Below are 19,341 nucleotides of genomic sequence, written 5' to 3' on the forward strand. Positions count from 1 at the left end.
ATGCTAAATTTGTCAGTATTGTTACCTGCCACAACGAATGTCCGTGATGTATCGAGTTGCATTCCATTAGAGGAGTCACCTGTCAGTTGTGGTTGACGACTTCTTGATGGTTTCAGCAATGAGATGCTGATGTTTTGAATGGGTGGCGGGGGGCACCAATGGATGATGCCGGGTTGTTCATAGATTTCACAAGTCAGATCGACTATTGTAGTATGACGTTTGAGTTGTGAATGGGAAGCCCACTTCACCATCACAACCAGAAGAAACGGGGCCAGACCTTTTCGATACAGTCAAAAATACGGAGTAAAGTTGCCCGCGGGAGTGGTTGTTAGTATCTAGTCCGATTCAAGCTGCTGCATCGGCTCGAGCAATGAATACAAGCACCAGAAGCCTATGCTTGGTATGAATGGTCAGGATTTGCTGAGAGCCTGAGAGACGGGGGAAGAAGGGGGGGAGGAAGAGGAGCCAAAGGGAAGGCACAACGAATCAGCAGACGCATGAGCAAGAAGTTGGCCATTGGCGAGGTGTTACAGGATGGAGCAAACTAAACCAAATGGACCATTCGTTTCCAGGACCAAGATCAGGATTCCTCGATTTCTTTTTCCGCTCTCCGTTACCGTGGGCCAATCGCCCACCCCCGAAGTTAATTAATTAAACCAGGACAGGCACGGTAAATTGTGTAATTTACGGGTATGAGCAGCGTTCATACGCAGGTCCGGTAACGTCGCAAGGAGAGAAAGACGCCCCCTCCCCGGTCTCAGGTCCACCAGCCTTTTCGGGGCCACGACTCCTTTCTTGCCTTGGTTTGTCCTCCCTGAAAGTCTTCCCACTTTCTTTTGAAGAAGATTTTCTTTTCCAGCCATCCAGTCCTTCTTTCCCTTTCCTCCCTCGTTTCTCTCGCTTTCCTCTGTCCTTCCCTTTCTTCTTTCCCCTTCTTCCCTTCCCCGTGCAAATCGTGCCTGCCTAACCTGCGCACTTTCTCTCGCTGAGGGTCTTCGTCCATAAAGCTTCTCCTTCGTTGAAGCTCTTAATTCACTCGCTCGCTTATTTATTGTCTCACAAGCCCGCCTTCTTCAGCTCTTACGCTGCTATCCGTGTCAACAAAGGGCCTCGCCTCGCCCCAGTCTGCATACTTAACCATCAGCCGTCATTGGTAGGTCGACTTTTTCTGATTCAAGTTGCTGTCTCATCTGCTATCTTTGCGCCTGCCACGACTGGGATTGGATCTGTTGGATTGCAGTGTGAAGGACCTTGGCAGTGGCTCAGAAGCAGTCGAGGTGAACATTGGTAACTGACATCTTCTCGACTATACAGTCTCAAGTTATCCTAAGCAATGGCTTTCATCAAATACGCCCTCCCCGCTCTTGCTGCGGCCCAGGTCGCCATGGCTGCCAGTGAGTACCACCCGCGATAATCTGGATGAAGTGAGTAGTGAACGGCACTTACTGATAACAATTTAGGCTGTGGTAGCACCGACAGCACCATCACCATCTCCAGCCAGAGTGACCTTGACAGCTACGCGACCTGCACCACCCTCAAGGGTGATGTTGAGATCAGCGAGAGCGCCTCTGGTGACCTCACCCTCAACGGTGTCACCTCCATCACTGGTGGACTGAGCTGCACCGGCGGCAGCAACATCACCTCCTTCAGCTCTTCCTCCCTGAGCTCCATTGGCGACACCTTCAAGCTGGACGGTCTCACTACCCTCACCACCCTCAGCTTGACCAACCTCACCAGCGTTGGCTCCATCTCCTGGACTGCTCTCCCCGAGCTGCAGTCCCTGGACTTCACCAAGGGTGTTTCCGAGGCCGGCAGTGTCACCATCACCAACACTGGTCTTACCAGCTTGGACGGTATCTCCCTTAAGACCGTCGGTACCTTCGACATCACCGAGAACACCAACCTGAAGACCGTCAACGTCAACGAGCTCACCAACGCCACTGGTCTGATCAACTTCGCTGGTAACATGGACTCCCTGCAGATTATCCTGCCCAACCTCGGTACCGGTACCAACATGACCTTCCGTAACGTCAGCGGTGTCTCCATCCCCTCTCTCGAGACTCTCAGCGGTCAGCTTGGTTTCTGGGGTAACACCTTCACCAACTTCAGCGCTGCCAACCTCACCACCACTGGTGACCTTGTCTTCGACGACAACACCAAGCTGAACAACATCAGCATGCCCGTCCTCAAGACCGTCAACGGTGGATTCCAGATTGCTCGCAACGACAAGCTTAAGTCCATCAACTTCCCCGACCTGAAGGAGGTCACTGGTGCCATTGACTTCAGCGGTGACTTCGACGAGTAAGTTTCTCCAGTTGCTTTGTTCCGATAAGACGTTCTGTTTGCTAACGTGTGTCCAGGGTTTCCCTCTCTTCCCTGACCGAGGTTAAGGGTGGCTTCAACATGCAGAGCACTGGTAACTTCAGCTGCAGCGCCTTCAAGACCCTGCGTGAGAACAACGTCATCCGTGGTACCTACACCTGCAAGGCCAGCACCTCCGACCCCACCACCAGCGATGGATCCTCTGGCACCTCTTCCTCCACCAGCAGCAGCAGCAGCTCTTCCTCCACCAGCAGCGACAGCGCCTCCGTCATGAACGTGGCCAACATGCCCGCTCTTGGTCTTGCTGCCGTCCTCGGTGGTCTGATCCAGTACGCTCTGTAAAGGACAAATTGATACCAAACATTTGTGTGTACGCTTTTTTGAAACCCTTATCATGGTCGTGTAAAGTTGCCTAATAAGCAATTGGTTTCCTTCAATTCCAGTACTGTGCTGTTTCTTATGATAATAATTGAATATCGGTTTGCTTGAGCCAAAATTCGCACGGCGTGGCATTGTGCCTCGGGAGATGAATTGCTTTTTTATTTTTCTGTTCATTTTGAGCATGAGCATCAATTTTATTTTGAGTCGTGACAGGTGAAACGGGTCGCGGGAGGGTGATAAATTGTACGAACCGGACACCTGGCGATGTGCGTGAGGTGGCTGGATTTGCTGCGGTCAGGCCTCTTCTCGGCCCTGTGAGCTGTCGGATTGTGTTCTATAGACGTTCCTTTGCAGTTTACGTGTGCGTTTTGCTACATGACAGTATGTTGTTTTTACTCTATACGCTAATTCGCCGTCCATAATTGACGTATCCTATTTCTCATTCTAAATTGAGGTTGCCTCCACATCTTTCTGCCTTCTTAAGTAATGTCTTGGTGTGGTCTGGCCTGGTCTGAGGTGTGGTCCGAGGGCAACTTTGTCGGATGTACTTATGTTATGTCCTTAGTTTGCAGCAGGAATGGAGTCTCGTGCTGTCTGCCGTCTGTCTATCTGTCTGTGTGTCCGTCCGCCCGTCTCACTAACACCAGCAGCAGCAGCAGCTGCTGCTGCTGCTGCTACTACTGCTACATGACCGTGGCGAACGGGAAGTTAAAGTCCGCGCAGATGACCGGCTCTTGCCTCCCCTTCCCACCTCCCGACCAGGTGCATATGCGAGACTGACTGCATTGCTGGCCGTAAGACACCTCACTCAGAAGTGGGACTCAGGGCAGTGAGCAGATACCATTTTGTCTCTTCTTCCCCTTTTATTCTCTCCTTTTTTCTGTAAACACCATGGTAGTATATACATATAGGCGAGTGAGTATATCAGAGTAGAGTTGAGTCAACGATTCTCTATCTCTCTCTCTCTCTCTCTCTCTCTTTGCATCATGGGGGAAGAAGGAGTGAGAACCGATGTGATTTACTGACTACATCTGTCATCGTGGATCTGAGGCATCGATCGTGGGATTCGAAGTGCTCGTGAATGTGCGTGGGTGGGATGCAACCATACCTACTTACATATACATATACATATACATATATATACATACAGAGTACATATTTCCAGAGCTATGAGAGCCAGTGAGTGTGAGTGGAGATTTCCAGGAAAGCAAACTGTCGTCTGACTGATTGACTGACTGTCTGTGAGTTCAGCTGAGCTGAGCTGACTTGCTTAGGTCTTTTGAGATCGACTTTAATATCCTATTCAGGCTGTCTGTCTGTCTGTCTATTCTTTCTGCGGGAGAGCGGATTTACTTGCTTGATTGGTCTGTATCGTAGGTAGGATCGATCTTAATCTCTCTTAATAAGTAGTACTCCACTGCTGCTGCTGTCTCCATCATCTGTTGCGGGCCGCAGATGTGGATGGAGTCGAGTCCCGGAATGACCGGGGGTTTATTGTTGTTGTTGTGTGTTGCATTAGTATGCATGTAGTGACCTATATCTCTCAATGTAGTACTCTGTAGTCTAGATGGAGTTGGTTGGTTGGTTGGGTATGTAGACTACTTCAAACGTATGTGGGTGTTCTGTTTACTTTCCTTTGCACCACCTCTCTCCTCCCTCTCTCTGAGTGATCATGTACCGAGCTTAAGCAAGTACTACTGCAGTTCATTAAGTACGTAGGTTATTGTGTTGTGGTTGAGTGGGTAAGTAGGTAAATAGGTAGTAGTGGAAAGATTGATGTGTCAATTCAGTTCCGGTGAGGGGAGCATCAAAGGGGGTGGAATGATGGTCGAATTTGTGTTTTGTTCAGTTATATTTAGTAGTACTAGTTGATTAGTTAATTAGCTACTTGGTTGGTTGGAATTAGTTGTTTGAGTTGATAGTTTGATAGTCAAGTTAATTAGATTACTGTTATGGATAGTTAGTGGAGAGAAAATTGAAAAGTCTGTCAAAAGTACGGAGGGACTATTTAACTCTGTGAGTATGATGGGATTTAATCTTCATGGTGGAATATACTACTCGAAGATAGTCAGTGAAGGTGTAGGTTATACTACCTTTCTTGTTACTTGTTTCTGTTGGTAGTGTATGGCTATTGTTTAAGCAAGGTATAAATATACGCGGCAGGTTTCACTTTATTTCCTCACTTTGACCTTCATGCTTGACAGATAAACCTCGTCTATTTAAATTGAACACTTTATTAACTGCAATTGCCTTCTGACTACCTGCCTATCTTTCTATACATCTACTGCTCCATAAACAACACTGGGGCCCGGATTTGGGATCCCGGTCACCTGGCTGGCCGGATGATTTTCCCTAGCCCAACTGGTGGGTAAATAGACCCACGATAGACGGGTCTGCGATCGGATTGGAATTCCGTACACATTTTAAACTATCGAGTCGATGCTGCTATGTTACCAGGACTTTTTTTCCCCCTACACTTTTTGTTGAGGAGATAATGTTCGCAAGGGCCACATAGTGTCTGTGTGCCTACGGAAAGTCCGGTGATGGTTCGCGAACTGCGCGTGTTCACCCTTTGGGTTGGGAGCGGGGGAAGGTCAAGGCGACCACAAGGAGGCTGTAGGTTGAGGTAGTATGAATGGGAAGAGGGGAATGAACTCTAAATACGATTATGGAGATGCCGTCGTACGTAGTGTACCTTTGTTTCATGTTGGTTTATCTCCGAAAGGAAAGAGGTATGTCCGTGCGGCTTTGGGAGGGGGGACCGAAAAGAGAGGGGATCGAGGTCTTAGGTGGCTCTCGAGGATCAATAGAGTAAGTGTCTAGTCTTCCTAAACTGAAGGGAGACCAGGAAAGAATGAAAGAAAAAACAGAAAAAAGAAAAAGGACCTACCTAGTGTTGTGCTAGGCAAGAGGATGATGGAGGATGAGGATCCATATGATAGATAACCGGATAGGGGATGCCTTGCATGTGTGGATGCCTCAGGTCGGCCGTCTTAGGGCTAGGGCGGACAAGAATAGCATAGCCTGAGGAATTGCCTTCCGGAGATCCTCGCCTCTGCTCCTCCGTCAGTATGCAATCCTCCGTGTGTCGGTGCTACGGCTGAAGGGTCTGGAACCCGGTCTAGTGGCAATGATGAGAGCGTCGTTGCTAGTAGCTGGGCTGATCAGGTGTACGAGTCCCTTGAGCCGTAAGGCAGTGATTGAGGCAAGGTGGTGGCTATATCTGGAACCAGACTCATGCAGAAATAGATAATGATGGGGCCTTACAACGCAGGACGAGGTGGACGCAGCACTCCGTATGGAATAATGGAATGCCGGGAGAAGGGCGCCCCCTTGGAGCACCTGAAACAATGGCACGAGTTGCGTGAGCCTTACTGGCGGCGGTGGTCGACTCTGGGACGGCCTTCAATATTAATCAATATTAATCTGCATAAGGGCACTATGCAAATGCGGAAGGCAGAGAGATAGGACGTCGTGCCAGTACGTGAGCCAGTCTGGTCCGGCCAGAACCGAGTGGCAAAGGATCACATCACGGAGACAAGAATCTGATACATGAGGCGATCTTGCATCGCCGCACGCAGGGCCATCCCGGTCTCTGCTGAGATCCGTGCCATGATGGGCCACGCTAATGTACGTGTGTTCATAAGCGTATCCTCCGGAGCCCTCTCATGGGTTAACTATGTATGTACGTTCAATGAGATGCGTACATACTACTGTAACCCGACTGGGGTTGAACGGGGCCTAGTAATGTTGCACTGTAAGTGCGTTGGGGGAAGCCGGTAGTGACAGGGAAGTTGCTGTAAGCAAGTCGACAGGTAGACTAGCCCGGGTAGCTTGCGAGCCGGACGACTGGCTACCGGGTTTGGACAACGCATTGAGGGGCGCGAAGGGGTCTAGGCGGGGAGGGTCGTTGCTTCTGTGATGCATCACCTGGGGACAATGATTGGCAAAGGCGTCAGGCTCTTGCTGGGTCTTTTTGCCTCTTTACAAGCGTTCCGAGTCCAACTGAAGTAAGCGGCATGCGATCGGAAGTGCTCTGAATGTTGTTGATTCTTTGTGATGCGGATGAAATTTTTTTTTCCTATCCATTATGACCTTTGGGAGGCTTAGGGGGAGGGGGATCTCCAAAAGCAAAAGATTCAGTCAACTGTCAATGTGTCAGCGGCAGTCCGGTGTCAGTTTTGCTGCCTCTCGACTGTTGGACCCGCCAGTCGACGCTGTGTAACCAATTCCAAATCTAGACCAAACTTAAATCACTCCTCGGCTTTCCAATTTCCTGCCAGTCAGGACGGCCTTGCACCCTATTCGAACAAGATACCGATGATGATTCCTCGAGTCATCAAACCCAAGGTGACTCGGTACTATGGTCGAACCCAAATCGCAATGAACCGGTTCCCCGTACTTAGTAAATCGTGCTATGGATCTCTCATGGACACATTAAGGTTCACTTCAGCCGCTCCTCTCTCTCTCTCCCTCTCTATTGATGGATTGTTGCCCTTCCGTCGCTGCTGGGAATTCCCTGGTTAAAACCAATAGATTGGCACTTATCGATGCTTCCAGACCCCGATAATTCGGAAAATAAGCGAAAGTTGTCAAGTGAGTGTCCTTCGGGCAATTTTCTAAGGTTTTAGTCCATGGGCCCGTGAGCCGGGGAAGCATGTAGGAGCGCAAGCACATATGCCATCTATGGACATAGACTCAACGAGAGTTTACGAGTGAGTTCGTGCCTGGCGGCCACTGCGTGCGAGCGATTTCTGATCGAGCAGGGGTGGCTACTCTTTCAACTGGTGTCCAGTGTTTCATGACTTTGTTCTGGTGGATGTATGTATGTACTGCCAACTCACCACTATGGAGCTTGGTACTTTGGAGCCTCCACTATGGTACTATTGGTGGTTTGAGGGGGCAAAACCGATCGGACATACTCGTTGATATGGCCTAACAACACCATCGGCGGCAATCCTCGCTATCGCCGCGCGGCGCCGTCTGCTGAAGAAAGGGCGGCTAAGTGTAGCGATAACGTTCAAAGGCGCCATCGTCATCCTCGGCTACTAGGGCAAAGGACTTGCCTCTCCGGGAATAACGGAGTCCGCCCTAACCATGTTAGTTAATTGATCATTCAACTCTCATGGCGTCCACGCCGCCCTCGGAACTTCCCCAAGCCATTACCATATGGGAGGCTGGTAGTTAGTTATCGTTTGGCGCCCAAGATAATGATCGTCCACATTCCTCCTTCAACTCTCTCAACGTGGGGCGGCCTGGGCGTGGCTGGAGCTAGAAGATCCATTGTTCCTTCATCATGCCGCATCCTCAGATCCGGGGGCACCTGAATATGACAGATCTGATCCGGCCGCCGCCTTGATTGCCATCTATCAGCGAACCCGGGATAAGGTTTGTCCTGTTTGGTCGTGTTCACCTCATATGGCTCTTGGCTTTGGTACCCCATTACTCTGTATCGCCGGCCCTCCTTTCTCCACTGACACCCTCGGGGTCTGCTCTCTCCCAGTGAAGAGAGAGAGTCGTGTCCTTTCCCGGGGGATCTTCCATTCACTGATTGCATTCCCGTCCACCGTACCACGGTTCCAACGAGCGGCACTCCTCAATGTAAACCTGGAAATGGGGTTCCCTCACGCTTCTTCACGCGATAGTCTGGTGGAGTTTTCCGAAACAACTCCTCATAGCGTCTGTCTGTTGGAGACGTCCGACGGCATTCCAAATCCCCTGCCCAGGTCTACACCAGCCTATTGCGACGGACTACACCAAGCCTGCACCAAGAAAAGAAGCAGTCCAGAATTGGGTCTGACAGCCGTCACATCCTGGTCGCTGGGATCTCCCAGTGACCCAGGCGTATGGGCCCTTCGTCGGCTGTGGATGATCCCAACTCTGTGCGAGTTTTGACCCCTTCGTTCGGGCCCGTTCGGTAATAACCTGTGCTATTATAGACAAGGCCACTCTATGATCCCATAGCCCGGCTAAACGAGGTTCTCATGGAGACAATGGCTCTGTCGTATGCATCAAGGAGAATCGCCTCACTCGTAACCAGCGAAGACAGGTTAGAACCGTGGAGACTCGTGACAGATTGCGGCCGCTCATTGCCTCCTATCTGACAAAGGTCGATCCGTGGTCTCCTCACACAGCTCTTCCAGGTACCAGGTACTTTTGGCTTCCTTCATAGAAGTCCTTGCTTCGTGCTATTAGGTCCTATTCCACCTCCTGCCGAAGCTATGATCTGCTTTCGGGGAACCTGCATCTGCCTCTGCATCGGATCATTATGTATAGTACATTCTAACTATGGGCGTTCATGACCCTTTATTGGTACTTTTGCTTTTCCTAGCCGAGTGCCCTCATATGGGCCGCAGGTCAAGACGAGAAAGACACAAGATCGGGCCGGGACTGCTCCCGTGGGCCTCACTTTTGCCCTCGATCCCGTGCAGACCATGTGCTATACATAGCAGTATTTACGGAGGGGGGTGTGTAGTCTATAGTGGCACTGAGTCTGGGAAGATCGAGGCGATCGAGACGACTTTTGATACCCTCCAACTGGATGGTCCGGATGGCTGATCCGATCTGTTCCCTATAATTTGACGTTTAAATTTGCTTCTCCATGGCTTCAGCACCTTGTCCGGTTCGGAATTGGGCCTGTGTTCGAACTGGCCAGACGGATAAGCGCCGCAGAGCTAGTTCCCACACCTGTTACAGCCACCAGTCCGCGCTTGTCCCAACGACGGGAACGTTTTATGCCTCGACGCTATGGGTTTCGCGGATGCATCGCCGCCTGGGTCCAGGATCCGAAGTGGACACTGGGTGGACGGACCATGGCCATTGGCCCGAACAGACTATTGATGACCGCGATGCAAGGGGAGTCGATACCTTTCTTCGCCCCGTGTAGATCGAAAACCGCTGCAGCGGTGACAAATCAAGGGTCTGCGATCCCCAATCCGACTCTCCTTCTTGTTCATCGGGATCATGGCACGTTGATTCGTTGATCCGGTGCTTTGCCTCGCGTCTGTGCCCATTTCTGATAGAGCAATGTCCCATTCTGTTAGAGGGAGTACTATGGAAAGTGAAAATAAAAAGTACTAGTTGATGGGCTGTCGAACTCTGCCGGAAGCTTGTTCATGCATCCCCGCGTGTCCTCATGGGGGGTGAGGGAGCAAGGGAAGCAGCAGGATAAGGAGGATGAGGGGGGTGGAGGGAAGAAGGATGATGAAGCAGTGGAGGCGATGACCAGAAGAGGAAGCGGCGCAGAAGGAGAAGGTCCAGATGGAGATGGAGGCTGCAGATAATCTGTAGGGGAAGCAGGGAAGTAGTAGTAGACACAAGGAATAGTATCCCAAAAAGACAAGAAATAATAATAATCATAGTAATTAAGATAAAGTAAAATAAAAATATGAAAAAATAAAAATAAAAAAAAAAAAAAAGAAAAAGAAAAAGAAAAAGAAAAAAAAATGGAGAATCCAACGACTCCACCACCATCAAACCATCTATCTGTATGTCATCGTCGATGCTCCATTTCCTTGTTGAGGCAGTCGCAGATCGAGCTAATCCGTTTAGCTTCTGGGGAGGATCCCAAGAAAGCACTTGGTGATACATCCCGAATGCTCTCTCTCTCTCTCTCCCTCTCCCTCTTTCACACACTCTATCATACTGTTTTCGTACTATTCGCAACCTCTCAACCCTTCGCATTCCTCTTCCGATGCAGTTCATTGCCAGCTCAAACTGCACGTCTGAGCGCGCCACCACAATGGCGTCCTTTTGCTGCTCTTTCTGGTCTTTCCCCACTCCCTCCTTCGTCGACTTCCTCATCCATTGCCTCCTCCTTCCCCTCTCCTCGTTCTCGCCTGCGGCTTCCAACATATAAAACATGCAGCGGGATCCTCCCGTCTTGCTCTGTGAGAAGCATTGTGTTCTTCATCATCATATCTCAGCTGCTCCTCGTGGATTAACCTGATCGTTTCCTCTTGTCTTGCTTCTATCCTTAGAAACCCCCCTCATCCTCTTCCCCCCCTTGATTGTATCAGCGTCATTGTTGCCACTGAACTCTCATCTACTATCATCATCCCTTGTGGTCCTTATTATTGTTCCTCCCCCTTGAAGCTTATTCTATATACTTCTTGGCTGTGTGGTTTGTTTACTTCACGCCTAATCATCCCGCGCCGGTGCAGACATACATATCAGAGACATTTCCCCTCTTGCCTGCAGTGCATACAGACAAACCTCAGACATACAGCTCTCTAGCTGCAGCGCCCCCGTCTTTCATCTTACCTGCAGCAAGAAGCCATCAGCACCATGATGTTTGAAGACATGAACACCATGGCTGACGACATCTCTCGCCGTTGTTCTCTCCCGTAAGTTGTCTTTGAGCCTTACCGACAGATGCAGCATCTGACGTGACAGGCTCCCCCACAGTGTGCGTTCCCTCTCCAGTGCATCCAGCACGGCAGACATGAGCGAGGACCGCCGCTTGCCCCCGCTCCCCCGCGTGGAGCCCTTGCCCCGGGGCCCCTTTGACCCGTTCACAACCAACATCGGTGCCACCAGCTCTCCAAGCTCCCAGGACGCCTTTCCCGTTAGGTCGCCGTGGCCTGAAGCGGAACACATTGTGACTCCCCCATCACCAGCAACCTCCGCCGACAGTTCCTGGCCAGAGTCCGTTCAGTCTCAAAAGACCTTTGACTGGCCGCAAGAGCTTTCCCCTGCAGAACTCCTGAACCTCATCGCACCCAAGCACATTAACCGCAAGCCGCCGTTGCAGCAGCTCTGCGGGAGAAAGCGCAAGGAAAGCATGGTGTCTGCGGATTCAGACGACCAGAGAGAAAAGCACAGAATTGCAGAGGGAAACCGACGGAAGAACCTCAGCCAGCTGCATCGTGAGTTGGACAGCCGCATCCATGATTTCTTCTTGGAGCGCGCCGGCTGGAACCCATCCAAGAGCCTACCAGAGTCCAAGGAGCATATCGTTCAGGCTGCCATCTTTCTCATCGACTTCATGCTCCTGATCATCATCCACTTGATCCGCCAGGAGAATGAAATGCCTCGTCAACTGTCCGAGAAACTGGAGCCCCAGATCCGCTGCATGCAGTTGCAGCAATTGGTATCCAGTCTTCAGCAGCAGAACCAGACTGCCCAGCAGCAGATCAAAAGTCTGAAGCAAGAGAACCAGATGTTGGAGGAGCGCAACCAAGCGCTCGAGCTTCAGCTGAAGTCATACGAGCACATGTTCCGATCGCCCAAGAGCGAGCCCCTGACTTCTCAGCCGATCATCCATCACGCCGAGGCCAAGCCACGTAACATGCTCCCCGGGTTGCGGGTATTTTGCGACGAAATTGCCGCTAGCAGCCCTGAATCCTCTCGGCTGGAGTCCCATCCCACAGCGCCAGCTTTCACTTTCGGACATACATACCTTACCCACACTCCTTCTATCACACGGTCCTCTTCGCCTGTGTTCGCACACGGACCTCACTCAGTGCCTGTATCACGGCGTCAATCCATCATCCCGTCGCCATGAATTGGTGCATCTGCCTCCTTCACGATCACTGAGGGAACCTTGTCATGATTCTTCTTGAGTCCATTCCTAGAGGGGCTGTTGCGCAGCCCAAGTTTGTTTTTCATCTCATTTAAACTGTGATTTCTGGCATAGCGAGAGCGTTCGTCATCGACATATACTTGGGACAAGTGATGTCTCCTGCACCGTGATCTGTTTACCATCTGATATAGAGTCCACACTGGACTCAAGCTTTCCTGCGCATTTCTCCTATCGAACACGGAAAAGGCGCAATGTGTACATCATTTGAGAGGAAGAAAAGAAGGGAAAAGGCAAAGAGCGTTTGTTAGGCATTTACGACGGATGGTTTTATTTGGTGTCTGTACAATCTTTCTTCCGTGTTCATATTGGGGAAGGCTATAATTATCTTGTTCACTGGCCAGGATCTGGAGCATTGTGGCGACAGTTTTATTGGGTTGAATTTTCGTTTTCCGCTTTACTATACATACACGACTGATTTCGGTACCTATTTCTTTTGTGATGTCTTCTGCTTATTGTTCAGGGTTCGGATCCCATGGCGTGAATTTTTGTAACTATCAGCATAGAGCGAGATGACCATGAAAAGAGAAATTCTTGTCTATAAAGAAAGAAGTATACTCATGGGGTACAGAGTATTGGGTAATTCCTTCAAGCATGAGGTAGTAGACCTTTGGAAGAGTCGAGTAGATTTGTTACCTAGTAGTGATACATAGTGCAATTCGGTCGTTGAGTTATGCCGTGGATGAGGGTTATGCAGCTGATTAAGGGTCTCCTTAGTCACCCGCGGCTATAAATAAAAAAGAAAAATTAAAAGCGGCGGGCCAATCCCGAAGCGGCCAACTGGACTTTGAGTCTGGCTGGAACTTCGGCGGGTCGAATCTTCCCTGTCAACCTGGAACTTCTCTTCTGTCGACGACCATTCCATTTATCTTATCCTCCCCTGGACTTCTCTCTGTGTCGCTTGACTGAGAACTGGTCGGATCACTTTGTGTCCTGATCGTTCATCGTCTGCTTCTCACATTCGTTTGAAACCTACTCCCTTCTTTGCTGGGGCCCTCCGGTGCCGCACCAACGCTCCCGCAGCCAGCCTTTTCCCTACCCTTTTTCCTGCCCCGGGCGATCGCTGGCTTCCCCCCCTTCTCCATATCGCATCATCAACTCTGACCTCCCCTGTCGACGCCTTCGATCCGTCAGATTCCAGTCTCGATTTTGTGTGATCGTCCCTGCCAGTATCTGCATCGCGTCGAAACCCGCTCCTTTTCCCTTCCCCGGACGGTCCGTCTCTTCCGCCGCCCGTTCTGCATCGTGTTGTCCGCTCCACGACAGATTGATCGATCTCCCTGGACTCTGGTGTCCCAGCGATAGACATCCCCATCCCCAGAAATCGTCGCCTAGCTGTAGGCGTCGACGGTTTCTGATTACGAAAAGCGAGACCATTCTGCTCGCTTTCCTGGCCAACTCATAATCTTATTTCCCCTTTTTCTCCCCCCGTCGCGAAGATGTTGCTCCCCAAGGGTGGTGTAACGTGGAAGTCTGCCAAAGCACGGCTGCCTCCATGGCGGGCTGTTCTGTTCCTGGTCACACGGACCCGTTTTCTGGTCTCATTGGCCATCACTGGTCTTGTAGTCCTACTATGGCGTGGCATTAGCAAGTCAGCGTCGGAGATGCAGAGGTGAGTACCTGAATCGACGTTGACAGGGCTGCCCGCGACACCCGGTCCCTGGCAACGACTTGCAGGCACGCGACCAGGAAACGCTAACGGCTGCATGTAGCTTCTACTGCTATGGCCCTTCAAAATCGCCGATGGAGATGAGCATCAACGAAATGGTCGAGTGGACCGCGCACACACAGACCCCTGTCGTCTTCAACCATCACGCTGCCTACGAAGTGAACTCCTCGAGCATCAAGACCGTCGACCTCAACCCCATCAAGTCTACCTCCCAGGCCATCTCGAATTCTGAGCGGGTGCTCATCCTCACCCCTCTGAGAGACGCATCCGAACATCTGGTCAACTACTTCGATCTCCTCTACAAGCTGACGTACCCTCACAACCTCATTGACCTGGCCTTCCTCGTTGGTGATTGCAGTGACGACACCATGGCTGTTCTTACCGCCGAGCTGTCCCGGATCCAGGACCAGGTGGATGAGAAGATTGCTTTCCGTAGCGCGACAATTGTGCAGAAGGACTTTGGGGCTGATGTCGAGATGAACGTCGAGGACAGGCACTCTTTTGCTGCTCAAGGCCCGCGCCGCAAGGCTATCGGTCGCGCCCGCAACTACCTGCTCTACTCGGCTCTCAAACCTGATCACTCTTGGGTCTACTGGAGAGATGTTGACATCTTCGACAGCCCTGATAGCATCATTGAAGATTTCATTGCTCACGACAGGGATATTCTGGTTCCAAGTACGTTGCAATACCTCTATGAATACCACGTTTCAAGGTGCTAACCCTGTCGCAGACATCTGGTTCCATCGCTACCGGGATGGTGTTGATGTCGAAGGTCGATGTATGTACACAAAGTTCCCTTCACAATTCTCGCTTTGCTAATCCTTGCAGTTGACTACAATTCGTGGATCGAATCGGACAAGGGACGCCGGCTTCGGCAGACTCTCGACCCGGATACTGTTCTGGCTGAAGGCTACAAGGAGTACGACACTGGTCGCACTTACCTGGTTGGCATGGGTGACTGGAGAAAGAACAAGGATGAGGAAGTTGAGCTCGACGGTATTGGCGGTGTCAACATCCTCGTGAAGGCTGATGTACACCGGACTGGCATCAACTTCCCGGCCTACGCTTTCGAGAACCAGGCTGAAACCGAGGGGTTCGCCCGCATGGCCAAGCGTGCTGGATACCAGGTGTACGGTCTTCCGAACTATGTCGTCTGGCACATTGACACGGATGAGAAGCCTGGCAACCTCGGAGGCCGCAAGGCATACTAGCTGCATTCCTGAGTTGATTCTCATTTTCCCGCAGTTTGAGTGGTACACCTATTGCCACATCTCATCCTTTGACGCCTGAATACCCCGTTCCCGTGTACATCCGAGCCCTTGCAGCGGTTCTTTGCATGGAGGCTTTCCTCTTAACGCTTTTATTGAATACTTTTTCTTCGATTTTTCTTTTTCCTTTTCCTCTTTCGTGATTGCATTTCTTCGGACGCGGGGACGGATATCTCACGACGCCGGTAATTAAGTCTTTCTTTGTATTGCGTGCTAGGGTTATGTCTGATTTTGTTGGCGCTACGGGGACAGTGTTCAGCGGTATTGGAAGCTCATAGAGAGCGAGTGAGCGGGCTCTGGTTGGAGCCTACGTTGTTCTTCCAGGCCCAAGCCATGGGCTCCTTTCACCGGCATGGTGCTCTGAAGCTATTGCTCATCTCCCAGGGTCTGCTTGACGCATCATCCGCAGTTAAAGCAGTTGACCGTATTTGGGATGATCTATGCAGTGGCTCAGGGAGGTCGATGAAAGAGGCAGATGAACAGGGCCATGGTGCTTGGCGTCCATGTACATACATATATAGGCTACAATCTGGTGGGCTTGTTATGATTGTAAAACCGATAAGCTAGTAGCAGTAGTAGGAACTTAATAGTAGTCATAGGTTTTAATAGTAGGAATAGTCGAAGATCCACCGGATAAGTGCTGCTCCTGCCTCCCCACCTTTTCCCCGCTTCCACTTCCCGCCATCGGATCTCTCGTCTTGCCGGACTTTTCCCTCAGTTTTCCCTCTCACCACACTCTACACCTTTCTGATTGCGCGTCATTGAAGACAAAAACATAAACACCATGCCTGCCAAGAACGAATTTCTCTGCATCCTCCCGGACAAGCCGGGCATGATGGCCAAGCGACTGGAAGTTCGCCCGTAAGAACTACCCCTCACCTGTTCATTCTAGTCATCAACACTGACAACACCGGCTTCACCGAACAGTCAACACCTGGAAGGAGTCAAGCCCCTCGTCGAAGCCGGCTCTGTGGTTGCGGGAGGTACATCATAGTCGCCACACTCCCTGTTTTCTCCTGCTTCTCCATTGCTGACTTCTTCCCCTAATAAGGCGCAATGCTCGACAAGCACCCCGCAGAAGGCGAATCCATGTCCTTCCAAGGAAGCATGATGATGGTTTTGGCGGAGACCAAGGAGGAAGCCGAGGCGCTCCTCAGGAATGATATCTACACGAAGAGTGGAGTGTGGGACATGGACAAGGCGCAGATTATTCCGGTTTGTGTTTATTCCCTGCTTCTGCCTCCCTCCCCTTTTGGCAGGCCCATTCACCATGCGTACCTTTTTACTGACATGTGGGCGGCTATAGTTCAAGTCTGCCGTTCGGTTGGCATTGTAGATCTTCTTTTCCGTTCCTGTCACATATCACATTCCATGGTATATATGAATGACTCAGTTTATTGCATAGCGAAAGTGATAGTACCTTTGGTTATTGATACTATTGGAGTAAGTGGGTTTATTATTCATGCAATGTTTTGCGCGTGGCTAGTGCAAGGTAGGACAGCGCAACAATAGTACGTGCCCGCGGTGGCAGCACGCATTTGCACTATGAAGTGACTGGTCATGTTGGCAGTCATCGTGCCTTTCAGGGGTCGAGTCAGGGAACTTGCATGTGCAGGACTAGTTCTTGACTGGGGCACGATGCTCCATGGGCCGTGTCCCCGGTTGTCTACTTACAGAAGGACATGGTTATCTTCTGCGCCATGTGTTGCTCATTGTTATGCGTCATATCATCCGGATGCTTCCCTGTTAAGCTGAGATGGCTGAAGTTCGTCCTCGGCCGGTGTTTGCTCGGCCATGCTTACGTGACGCAGGTTTTAGGTTTGGGAGTATACATGAGGAAGGACGTGATTTGAGCCTCCAGTTTAAAGGCTGCTGGCAACTTGTTTCTCCGTGATTGGATCCAAACCTAATCTTGATGATCAACAGCACACTCATTATATCGTCACAATCAAGATCCTAGCCGGATGGATGTGACGAGCATTGCATGTCACACTTCTCTTGATTTGCCTCCCGATGATAAAGAGATTCTACTCGGCGCAAGGTACAAAAAGCGAATGTACCCTCGACACTATCATATGTTGAAAATCTCAGTGAAGCGGCCAAGAACTAGACGAGTCAGTGCTACGGTCGTACTCCAAGCCAACAGTCCTTTATCGCGCATACAAAGAAGGCTGATCTTGCGTCACCATTGATAAATTTGACTGCGGCGATGCATGCACCCACAGGTGTGCATTCCTACAGGCGGAGAGCATGTAAAGGTAACCCAGCACTAACAAAACGTGGCAGATACCTGAATATGTGACGCCATCACAGCATCTCAAAACTAAAACTGTCAAGTCGTGCAACCAAAGCATCAGTATACTCAAGACCTCATCATGCCGTCCAACGAGAGTCAATCACAGACAGGCAATAATGCCATACTTCGCAACATCAATCCCAACTACACGGGCTTCGACCACATTAGATGGTATGTCGGAAATGCCCGTCAAGCAGCGACCTACTTCGTCGCCCAATTTGGCTTCCGCATCGTTGCCTGCCGCGGACCAGAAACTGGCTCCCACCTAAGCTGTTCGTACGTTGTCACCAACGGAAACGCCCGATTCGTTCTCACGGCTCCCATCACCTCTCCCAACAACACCTGGGACAAGCGGGCCTCAGGAGCAGACCGTCAGCAGTTGGATGAGATCCATGCACACCTCACCAAGCACGGCGATGGCGTCAAAGACATCGCTTTCGCCGTCGACGATGTCACTGGCGTTTGGGAACACGCCTTCCAACACGGTGCCATCTCCATCCAGGAGCCACAACTCCTCAAAGATGACAGCGGCGAGGTCCGTTCCGCCACGATCCAGACCTACGGCGACACAGCACATACGCTGATCAACAGATCCGCGTATCAAGGGATCTTCCTCCCCGGATACCAAGCCGTATCCGGCCAGGATCGACTGAACGATCTACTTCCCGAGATTGACGTGATCGAAATCGACCATTGCGTGGGCAATCATGGCTGGAATGGCCTAGACAGCATCGTGAAGTAGTAAGCATCACATCCCATCCCCATAACACCTTTCATACTATACACTAACACAACCACCAGCTACGAAGACGCCCTAAACTTCCACCGCTACTGGACCGTCGACGACAAAGAAATGTGCTCCGAATACTCCGCAATGCGCTCCATAGTTATGGCCTCCCCCAACGAAATCATAAAAATGCCCATGAACGAGCCCGCCACCGGTCTCAAAAAGTCCCAAATAGAGGAGTACGCCATACCTTCTCCCCCCCTCCCCGGACTATTGATTAACATTCGCCAGATTCGTAGACTACTACAACGGCCCCGGCTGCCAACACATCGCCCTCCTCACCCCGAACATCCTACAAGCCGTAACGAACCTCACCACCCGCGGCGTATCCTTCCTCTCCGTCCCAGACACCTACTACGCCAACATACGCACGCGCCTCGCATCCGCGAACATAACTCTAGCCGAAGACATCAACCTGCTTCAGAAATATAATATATTGATTGATTTCGATGAGGGTGGGTATCTGCTGCAGATTTTCACGAAGCATGTGGTGGATCGCCCGACGGTGTTTTTGGAGATTATTCAGAGAGAAGGGTTTGATGGCTTTGGGGCGGGGAATTTTAGGAGTTTGTTTGAGGCGTTTGAGAGGGAGCAGGAGGGGAGGGGGAATTTGTAGGTATTTATTTATTGATTGTTAAGTAGCTTGTTCGTTTGTTTGTTTATGTGGAGTGAAGTGGGTTGGTTAGATGGGAACTGAGGTAGAAGGGAGCGGTTGCTGCTATCATTCAACGTTTGATAGAATACTAAGACAGGAGTGGGTTGCTTTATTAGTACTTTGTCTTTATAGGTCATGTAGTTCGGCTCAACTGAGTCACGAATACGGCTGATTTAGGTAATCTTCGCATCACTATAGAAGTAGAAGAAAATGGTCAAGAACTTTGATATAAGCTAGCTTAGCTATCTTATGTCAAAAGATACAACATCCATACCATCCCGCCAATATCCATTCCATTCCCCATCCATGAACGCCGTGCCTTTGAATAGGTATAACGCATTGCAAGAATACCGAGACTAGACCTTATCATAAATGATATTGTA

General features: G+C 50.6%; 6 protein-coding genes across 6 annotated transcripts; all 6 read left to right on the forward strand.

Moving 5' to 3' along the window:
* Positions 1 to 1,333: 1,333 nt before the first annotated feature.
* On the forward strand, positions 1,334 to 2,664 carry ecm33 (GPI-anchored protein Ecm33; the record flags this gene model as incomplete). The annotated part of the gene is made up of 3 exons (XM_041691049.1): positions 1,334 to 1,394; positions 1,461 to 2,301; positions 2,361 to 2,664. The coding sequence occupies 3 exons, from the start codon at positions 1,334 to 1,336 to the stop codon at positions 2,662 to 2,664; spliced, it is 1,206 nt and encodes a 401-aa protein (XP_041544573.1).
* A 5,457-nt stretch (positions 2,665 to 8,121) lies between these two features.
* AKAW2_51153S (uncharacterized protein) lies at positions 8,122 to 8,598 on the forward strand (the record flags this gene model as incomplete). Its single annotated transcript, XM_041691050.1, has 1 exon — positions 8,122 to 8,598. One exon carries the CDS (start codon positions 8,122 to 8,124, stop codon positions 8,596 to 8,598), a length of 477 nt encoding a protein of 158 aa, XP_041544574.1.
* Positions 8,599 to 10,989: 2,391 nt separating this feature from the next.
* AKAW2_51154S (putative HLH DNA binding domain protein) lies at positions 10,990 to 12,208 on the forward strand (the record flags this gene model as incomplete). The annotated part of the gene is made up of 2 exons (XM_041691051.1): positions 10,990 to 11,048; positions 11,110 to 12,208. 2 exons carry the CDS (start codon positions 10,990 to 10,992, stop codon positions 12,206 to 12,208), a joined length of 1,158 nt encoding a protein of 385 aa, XP_041544575.1.
* Positions 12,209 to 13,722: 1,514 nt separating this feature from the next.
* On the forward strand, positions 13,723 to 15,163 carry AKAW2_51155S (ANP1/MMN9/VAN1 family protein; the record flags this gene model as incomplete). Its single annotated transcript, XM_041691052.1, has 4 exons — positions 13,723 to 13,895; positions 13,996 to 14,627; positions 14,683 to 14,730; positions 14,781 to 15,163. 4 exons carry the CDS (start codon positions 13,723 to 13,725, stop codon positions 15,161 to 15,163), a joined length of 1,236 nt encoding a protein of 411 aa, XP_041544576.1.
* An 841-nt stretch (positions 15,164 to 16,004) lies between these two features.
* AKAW2_51156S (uncharacterized protein) lies at positions 16,005 to 16,556 on the forward strand (the record flags this gene model as incomplete). The annotated part of the gene is made up of 4 exons (XM_041691053.1): positions 16,005 to 16,081; positions 16,148 to 16,203; positions 16,272 to 16,435; positions 16,527 to 16,556. 4 exons carry the CDS (start codon positions 16,005 to 16,007, stop codon positions 16,554 to 16,556), a joined length of 327 nt encoding a protein of 108 aa, XP_041544577.1.
* A 1,039-nt stretch (positions 16,557 to 17,595) lies between these two features.
* Positions 17,596 to 18,919, forward strand: AKAW2_51157S (4-hydroxyphenylpyruvate dioxygenase family protein; the record flags this gene model as incomplete). Its single annotated transcript, XM_041691054.1, has 3 exons — positions 17,596 to 18,257; positions 18,318 to 18,482; positions 18,535 to 18,919. 3 exons carry the CDS (start codon positions 17,596 to 17,598, stop codon positions 18,917 to 18,919), a joined length of 1,212 nt encoding a protein of 403 aa, XP_041544578.1.
* Between the last annotated feature and the right edge of the window lie 422 nt (positions 18,920 to 19,341).

This window comes from Aspergillus luchuensis, chromosome 5, assembly GCF_016861625.1.
Source record: "Aspergillus luchuensis IFO 4308 DNA, chromosome 5, nearly complete sequence".
NCBI classification, from domain to species: Eukaryota; Fungi; Ascomycota; class Eurotiomycetes; order Eurotiales; family Aspergillaceae; genus Aspergillus; species Aspergillus luchuensis.